The sequence below is a fragment of the Takifugu rubripes genome, chromosome 12 (genome assembly GCF_901000725.2).
Source record: "Takifugu rubripes chromosome 12, fTakRub1.2, whole genome shotgun sequence".
Lineage (NCBI taxonomy): Eukaryota > Metazoa > Chordata > Actinopteri > Tetraodontiformes > Tetraodontidae > Takifugu > Takifugu rubripes.
In genome coordinates this window covers 1,063,483-1,072,539 of record NC_042296.1, presented here as the reverse complement: position 1 = coordinate 1,072,539, position 9,057 = coordinate 1,063,483, and the positions used below count along the sequence as shown (strand labels likewise).

General features: G+C 38.0%; 1 protein-coding gene across 3 annotated transcripts; it reads right to left on the bottom strand.

The window, feature by feature from the left end:
• Window positions 1-93: 93 nt before the first annotated feature.
• On the bottom strand, window positions 94-7,004 carry LOC101077041 (dpy-19 like 4). 3 transcript variants are annotated; one of them, XM_011608856.2, is made up of 20 exons: window positions 6,717-7,004; window positions 6,313-6,459; window positions 6,157-6,177; window positions 5,908-6,032; window positions 5,738-5,828; window positions 5,532-5,653; window positions 5,060-5,205; window positions 4,580-4,700; window positions 4,364-4,498; window positions 4,015-4,146; window positions 3,738-3,839; window positions 3,444-3,517; window positions 3,124-3,282; window positions 2,925-3,044; window positions 2,713-2,833; window positions 2,462-2,518; window positions 2,298-2,380; window positions 2,096-2,228; window positions 1,834-1,992; window positions 94-1,129 (listed from the first exon to the last, which is right to left on the bottom strand). In XM_011608856.2, the coding sequence occupies exons 1-20, from the start codon at window positions 6,811-6,813 to the stop codon at window positions 965-967; spliced, it is 2,310 nt and encodes a 769-aa protein (XP_011607158.1). In that variant the 5' UTR covers window positions 6,814-7,004; the 3' UTR covers window positions 94-964. The 3 variants fall into 3 exon arrangements, with proteins under 3 accessions (XP_011607158.1, XP_011607156.1, XP_011607157.1); XM_011608854.2 differs by having other exon boundaries at window positions 96-1,129; window positions 6,681-7,004; XM_011608855.2 differs by lacking the exon at window positions 6,157-6,177 and having other exon boundaries at window positions 98-1,129; window positions 6,681-7,004.
• Window positions 7,005-9,057: the final 2,053 nt, after the last annotated feature.

The following is a 9,057-nucleotide window of genomic DNA, read 5'->3' as shown; positions in this document are numbered from 1 at the left end:
AATGCGCTTTATACGGTATGTTTATTTATCTCAAGTAGATTTATTTTCTTATTTGGAGTTTTCATTTGCTACGTCGTTTTCAAAATTCCCTCCGATGAACACCGGAAATATACATCTTTGTGTAATGAATGTTTTTTAAAAAAACTGAATCAATCAGATTAATCGACTTTATTGACGCAAATTATCGAGATTAACCTGGGTGTGATTAAAAAAGGCTTTTATTTATTTTTTAATCACCAGTCACTTTGATTCCTGCAGTGTCAGAGTCAGTGGACATGAAGCATGAAACACACACACACTCACACACACTGAAACAACATGAACATTCTGAATGAGGCCAAGTTATATTAGCAATGATAGATAATAAATAATAAAAATGATTCTGTGTGCGATCAACCCGTTAATAAACAGCATCACAATTTTTCCAGTGATCTGAAAATTCCCTATCTTTTCTGCATTTAAAGACAGTGTCATAATATTGAATCAGTATAACAAACCTATAGAATCAACACATTCTTGCAGACAATGCTGCTAAAACAACTAAAGCTATGACTCCTTTGTTTATCAAAATATAAAACGATTTGCAATTTTGACATTTTAAGAAATGGCTTGTAACAATAGAATAGTCATTAATATTGGCATAATGCATGTGAAAAAAATGGCTTAATAGGAATTAGTAGAATGTTTTATGCTGAATCCTGGGGGCTATACATGTCCAATTAGCCTTGACTGAATATTTATTTTATATTATATTTCACATATTTTTGCACACACTGCAAAAATATATAGCAATCACTGATGTTTTTTTCTGATACCAGATATCTTGAAGAAACACTGGAGAAAGACAGTCAGGCTCAGTAAGACCTGTTATATAACTGGAATAAATAATGTGCTCTGCATCACATTTATGCATAATGTCAGGTACAAAATGAGCATATGTCATCAAGAAAGGCAGAAGCTAACATCAGTATTGAAAAGAGATGACAGAGTTCACTTTATAGACATGGTATGATCGGTTCCAAAATACTCTGGTGAAGTAATTTTTGTAGGGAGAATAGTTCAACTTTATCTCCTGGCAGAATCTTCCGTACTTGGAGAAGGAATACATCACTCCTCTGTCATACACAACCTGCAAGAAAAAGGAGGAAATAATGCTCTCTAACAAAAAGAAGAGCAAAGAAAACACACTCACAAAGGTGAGATTTCACTCTACCTTTGTAAAACACATTTAATGTCTCCACAATAATCTGCTCTGGAGGTACGGGTGATTTAGTTTTGTCATGTTTTGTTCAACTTTTTGCCAAAATGTAAACCTTTTGGTATTGTTGTAAAATTATATATCTTCTATTTTTCTTGGCTGCTTTATCCCTTTTGGGGTCATGAGGCAGGTGCCAGCATATGCACAAAGGGAGGGTATACTCCTGAAAGAGTCACCAGCCCAACACACACAGGCTCCTGGCCTAAAAATCATGAAAAGCATTCTAGATAGACCTCCAAAGAGCAGAATCTCAAAGATATAGAAGATTTTTGGACGGAAGAATAGACAAAAATCCCTCAATCGGTTTTGACATTTGTTGCTAGTGCCACGCTACATGTATGACACTGACCACAGCCTGCCCAATCATTGCATGCTGTGGCCAAGGATGAGGGCAGGGGGTCGGGGAGACAGGACAATATATGATGCCTAGCTAAATGTGGAAAAACTACAAGTGGTAAAGACGCTTGTTCTGGAATCCAGAAACGGCTAAATGTGCATGTGTCTGCAAATTAAATAATTGAAAATAAAAGGGGAGATGGGAGTGTGCTACTTTGACTTGAAGGGATTCAACTCACATGTCCATTGGCAACATCAAGCAGGTCTTTGATCCTACAGCCTTTATTAATGCGAAGTTCATTACAAATGGCTTCCTCTATGATCACATAGTTCGTCTTCTGAGAGGTCAGAATCTTATAAATCTCTTCTGCAGATTTCATCCCATATACCTGATATGTCTACAGAATGAGAGAAATAGTTTATTCATGATGAAAAAGTGTTCAAGTTATGCAGCTTTTGATTTTTCCTTCTAAAATAAACCCAGGATTTTTTTCATCTTACATCCTCTGCCCTCTTTAGTAAGTTGATATCAGAGTAAAGGGGTAAACTGGTCATAGCTGAACCTGAAACCAGTTTCACTGCTCCCAAAAGTAAAGGACTGCCAGCAAACACAGCAGAGGCCGGCGCCTGTGATCTAAAGGACAAGCAGTTAGATAAAACAGCACCAACTTCATCGAGAGCTATGACTGATTTGATGATCTACCTGATCCAGCTTATTAGTTCTACCATATCGGAGTCGTAGAAATCCTGCAGCTCAGACAGTTCTGCTAAGACACGGGGGCAGTACTGCAAGGAAAGAGGTGTTTACATGCACCTAAACATTTGATTCAGTTTCAAAGTTTTAAAATACAATACACTAAATCGTACCTCTCTCCACAAACTAAACCCAATGATTGTGGGTACTGCTGTGCTCAGAATCAATGACTGTAGAATAATTAAAAAAAAAAATAAAAAACATAAATTAGAGAGATTTAGACTTAGAGAGATTAAAATCAGATCACATTTTACCAACAATTTAGAGAGAAGCTACGTAATGCCAAAGGACTCATATACCGGTACTACTTCTTGCAAATCTACAGCATGTTTATGTTAAATTTAGATACAAAAGGGTCACTTACTAATACTACCGGATGAATAGATTTCAGTTTTAGCCACTTAAAGACGGTCATCCAAAGATCAGGAGAACACACCCCAAATGCAGTGAACATGCAGACATATGGAGTCCACAAATATTTCATCCTAGAGGAAAAACGCAACAAAAAAATAATAAATTTAGCAATATTTTATGTTACTAATTCAAATTATATAAAAAATGTGTTTGTCTAGGTACCCATCAAACAGCAGAGCTAGGCCCCCAAAAAGCAATGTGTGGAAAACATGATAGATGACCTCTGGGTGCTCTCCTATTCTCCCATCTTCAAGTTTGAGGTCCAACTTCATTGTTTGACCGCTACATTGAAATATAAAATAATACGTTTTTAGGAATTGACTGCAAAGACTTTGATAATCACTGAAAAATATCAACCTGCCTGAGTCTTCTGTGAATAGTCTGCAGGGTGGAAAGAAGGCAAACAGTCAACACCAGGAAGTAGAAAGGAAGGACAGAGGCCTGTGTCAGCCGTAGAAATAAGTCTTGCTTGGGGGTTTGGAAACTCTCTTGGCACAGAAGGAAGTTTGTAACAAAATCGCTGAAATAGAAGAAAAGAGAACAATAATTGGGGGAAAAACATTCAATTAAGTTTAAAAAAGGTACAGATGTGTCCAATGACTGCATGCAAAGATTAAAACAAAAGATAACATACCATGAACATTTAATTTTACAGTATTTTATGGAACCAAAGGAACTCACGTTGTTGTGTTGAGCTTGAATTTTACTTCAAGGAACTTCAATATGAAGTCACTTTCATGTACAGGAAGAAGCTTCTAAATATTAAAAAAAAAAAAAAAAAATTAAATTAATGCATCATCATTTCATGGTGTCTGTGTTTATGTTTTTATGTGTGTTTAGTTTTACACACACACACACACACACACACACACACATATATATATATTCATTTTACATTTTATGCCATGTTGTGATGTTTCTAACAAAACTACACATATGAAGAAAAAATATTTGCCCCTACTGCTGTGGTGTTACCTTCATTAAATAATTAAAGGTGATACTTGTCGAAAAGACCAGGTGTAAATGTAGGGATAGTTTCAGTACTCGAGCAACAAGAGGTCCTTTCTTCATATTTTGCTGCAAAAGAAAAACTGTACTTCAACTTAATCCAAGATAAGTGAGTAGAGATTAGATGAAGAAAATAGGGATTTTGTATCACAACATTGCTTAACTGAATTGATTAAATTAAAATGGAAACTTTAAAAAGCAAAATTCAAATAATTCTGTTAATCTAAAGAAGGGCAAAGGCTACCTGGAAATGCCTCGCAAGCACAGATCCAATCAGGATACTAAGAAGAGGCGAGCTGAGCAGAACAGGATTCTGAAACTGCAGCAAGTAAGCCAGGAACAAGGAACTGAGGTAAACTTTATGAATATCAGCTACCTGATCACCAGACAGAAGACAAAAGAGAAAAAAGAGCCACTTAAAAAAAGACAGTAGTTATATTAAACTTAAATCAACTGCAGCTTATGTCATTTAACAGAAGCTCATTGGTAAAATCACAGTTCAATATTCTTGGAAATATGCTTTTTAAAAAGTTGATTTAAAAACATAGTAGAATTAGATAATACGTTATATATTATTGGCTCGATTATATTACCTTACGGGAAGGTACCAAGTCAAAAGAGTCAAGAAAAAAAAGACAGAGGGCTTGGATGAAGAGCACATAGTGGCTGTGTTCCCACACCAGGAGGAACGAGACGCTTGTGGCACTCATGGTAAGATAGCAAAACATCTACAGGGTAAGAAGAATAACAGCATATCATTGTACTCATATCAGTCTTATAATCAATAAAAAGTAAAATAAGAGACACACCTCAGTGGCAGAGCTGATGTTACTCAGGAAGCCAGTCAAAGCAGCAACCTGGCAGGAGAAGTAGGGCAGAGCCCAGTTGTCCCGCAAAGGAACAGCGTGGTCCACTTTGGTTGTGTCAGTTCTGAGGATGACATTGGAGTCAGAAAGTAGACAACTTCATGTCAAACAGGAAGGAAAACCAAGACCTTAGGTAATGTGTATATATAGCTAATTCTGTAAAACAATACACAAAATGTGCAGACATCCAGTTTAAAAATATAACTGTGTGGAAAGTGAAAACCTAGACTAGACTATAAACTAAAGAAGAGCGATTGATATTAAATGTATTGTTTAAGGAATTTGGCAGATGAAAATTGGAAAGATGAACTTGAATTTTTATTTATAAAGGAAAGGTGACATTAAATTCTCAAAAGAAAGTTAATTTGCCAGTTGAACTGAAAAGTATTCACATACTTCAGTAACAGGGTGGTGTGCTCTCACCTGTTGATCACATACCAGGACACAGCCAATATGCCGGCAACCCATGTGCCACTCATCACCCAGCTGCACACAAACAAGGCAGTGACACAGACTGCCTGGAGCCCAAAAACAGTTCCAACATAAAAATAAATTGGCTCAATGAAATCCTAGATAGTAAACAGAAAAATCAGGTTAGTTTCGACCTGAATGCTCAAAGAATTTCCACACTTTCTACTCGCAGCATGCAACAGGTATCTGCATCAAACATCTATCACATATCTATATAATATAATGAACTGGTTGATTTTCTTAACAATCAAACAATCTTAATACAATGCATCAGACCATGTTCTAACCAACTAATCAAATTAATCAGACATTCCACCAAACTAGTACAGAAAACTACATAGTATATTTAAATTGTGATGTGGTCTGTAATGGCTAAAGTACTTATTTTACTTGCTTTAAAATACCGATCTGTAAAAATACTTACATGACTGCTCGTAATTCTGTAAATGAAACTTGTAGCGAGTTCTGGATACAAAAATAAAAGCTGCACTATGTTGACAGTCTGGCCTGAAATAGTCTTGTTGTCTAGTGTTAGCTCATATAACCCTGGGAAGAAAAAACTATTTAAGAAAAACAGAAATTGACTTTGTTCCAAATTTCAACTATTTACTGAAACATCAAACGACATGCCTCTTTTAAAAGATGGTGCTGTCAGCATATGTTTGTAGTAATAATAATAAAGCCCACTGCCTTCCTGGAAAGTAATTTCACGCTCCAGTTCCTGCAAAACATGCATCAGAAGTGAATTTTTCAACTACGGGATGGAAAACTATTTTAGTAGACTGAGAAAAATCACACACCTGTTTTGTTGAAAACCAGAACTTCCGTTCATGATATGTAGAAAGGTACACAGCATAAAGCATCCCACATGCAACTGCTGCTACACATCCAAAGAATAACTTAACCACCTGCTGCAAAAGAAAAGCTGGGGAGCAGAAATGAAACAGAAACAAAATACAAATCATAAAAAAAAATCCAACCTCAGATAACCATACATGCTTTCTGTATCTTAATGTACATTAATGTAACAGTAACCACTGATTACATACACACTGCCATGTCCAACAGACCTGTAGTGACATAAATATAGATTTTACTAATCCAGTTAAATCTATATTTATGTTATTGTGTGGCACAAAATGTTAGAAAATGTATAGAAATTAAAGCTACTCCAAAAATATAGTGTATACAGGAAGTAACCTCACATGTGGGCTGCTTTTTTGACGCTTCTGGAGAAGATTCCTCTTTGATGGGCTCTTTTTGAGCATCTTCTTCATCTTTATCTCCGGCATCATCATTCTGCTGCTTATCATCTGCTCCACCATTGGATAAAGTCTCTTCATCTTCCGTGGCTATCGGCCCAATTATGAATTATTTATATGCATCAAGTGTAAAACCATAGAGAGAAAAGTATGTATCTCAGCAGTTTGACAAGACCAACAGAACATTCCGATCAGCACGTGATTCAGGTATATGGACTGATATTGATAATGTAAATAAACTTGCCATATATGTATGCACAGGAAGCTAACACCAAGGTTAACAGAACTTAAGTTTTAAAAAAACAACTTACGTGTATAATGCAACTTAGATTCGCCTTGAGTATTACCTTCTTCCCTTTCTTTTTCGAGACTTTTCCAGCATCTTAATTCGGTCATGACGATAGAAAATGATTTCTTGACTTTATTGTGTTGAGACAGCCGCATGCTAGCTTAAAGCAATTATCTAACTCAGGAGCACTACTTTCAACAACGGCATTTATAGTATTATTTGATTAGTTGGAAACGTGCTCCCCTTTCCAACTAAGGATTATATAAACATCAAAGCAGCGGCATGTAAGACTTTACAGAGTGGAGAACTGTATTCAGAACCGCTGTTGGGCTGGGCGGACCGGAAGTTTGGGGGTTTCCAGTAAGCAACGAAGAAGAACGACCAAATTTCGCGGCAACTATTTGAAAATACAGAATTTTTACTGAGGGATTAGAATAGATTCCCCAAGTGACGACCATTCAGCCCCAGTGGTAGCACATCCAATTAAGCAGCTGATGTCACCGATTAAGATTTAATGTCTTCTGATCAAGTAAAACAAGTGATTTTTTTTACACATCAATTCGTGCAGGGAAATAAATCCCAAATAGAAATAGAATAAATAGAATCCCAGGGCCTAACCCCGGCAAGCAACAGTGGCAAGGAAAAACTCCCCTTTAACAGGAAGAGGCTCATGTAGAGGGACCCTCCTGCTGATTGACAGCTAGGTAGAGAGAGAGGAGAAGGGGGAAGGACAGAGAGAGGAGAGGAGGCATAGATCGTAGAGAATAAATACAGAAATACATTATATTAAGTGAAGTAAGCTGCCAGTAGAGTAAAGTTGAGTGGGTTAGCGGGGTCGGAGGTCAGTATGCAGCTCTAAAGATGGCGATACCTGATGATGAATGGGGAGGGGGTGGGGGGGCAGAAAAACTACACAACAAACAACATCACAAGTCTACTTGATGAGGAGGAGAGGAGAGGAGAGGAGAGGAGAGGAGAGGAGAGGAGAGGAGAGGAGAGGAGAGGAGAGGAGAGAAGTGAAGAGAAGAGAAGAGAAGAGAAGAGAAGAGAAGAGAAGAGAAGAGAAGAGAAGAGAAGAGAAGAGACGGCCATTTCCCATTGGGGTGACAGAAGCCTGTCAGGTGATCATGTTTCTGGACCCCCGCAGCCTCGGCCTATAGCAGCATAACTAAGATGTTAACCTAATGATTAGACGACCCCCTAAGAATGATAATTTGTCTGTCTATGATAGTAACTGGGACTACGGAATTAGTGACAATAAGCTTTTTCAAATAGGTAGGTTTTAAGCCCAATTTTAAAAGTAGAGATGGAGTCAGCCTCCCGTACCTGGACAGGGAGCTGGTTCCATAGCAGGGGGGGCTGGTAGCTAAATGCTCGGCCCCCTATTCTACCCCTAGAGACTGTGGGGGCCACAAGTAGACCAGCATTCTGAGAGCGGAGTGGTCTATTGGGCCGATTAAGGTATCACTAGCTCCTCCAGGTAGGATGGAGCTAGGCCTCTGAGGACCTTGTAGGTCAAAAGAAGGGTTTTAAAAATTATTCTAAATTTAACGGGCAGCCAATAAGGAGATGCCAGTACAGGAGTAATGTGATCTCTTTTGTCAATACCTGTCAGAACTCTGGCTGCAGCATTTTGAATCAACTGGAGGCTTCCGAAAGAAGAGTTTGGACACCCTGATAATAAAGAATTACAATAGTCCAGCATGGAAGTAACAACTGCATGGACTAACTTTTCAGCATCATGCCGCGTCAGTAGTTTCCTGATCTTTGTGATGTTTCTCAGGTGAAAAAAGGCACTTCTAGAGACTGTTTTAATGTGCAAGTAGAAAGACAGATTTTGGTCCAAAGTTACTCCAAGATTCCTCACAGAGAGACTAGATGTTAATGAGATACCATCTAGAGTGCTTATATGATCTAATCTATCCCTGAGAGGTTCAGGACCAAACACCATGACCTCTGTTTTTCCTGAGTTAAGGAGGAGGAAATTTGAAGACATCCAAGACTTTATGTCTTTAAGACAGGTCTGAAGCTTCACTAACTTCTCTGTCTCCTCTGGTTTCATAGATAAATAAAGCTGAGTGTCATCAGCATAACAATGAAAATGTATCCCATGCTGTCGAATAATGTTCCCTAAGGGAAGCATGTACAATGTGAAGAGGATTGGTCCGAGTACAGAACCTTGAGGAACTCCATGGCTAACCCTACTGTATGAAGAGGGAACCCCATGGACATGAGCAAACTGGTATCTATCAGATAAATATGATCTAAACCAGTCTAGTGCTGTCCCTTTAATCCCAATCACATGTTCCAGTCTCTGTAACAGGATGCTGTGATAGACTGTATCAAAAGCAGCACTGAGGTCCAGCAGAACCAGCATAGAGACCAGTCCATGATCTGAA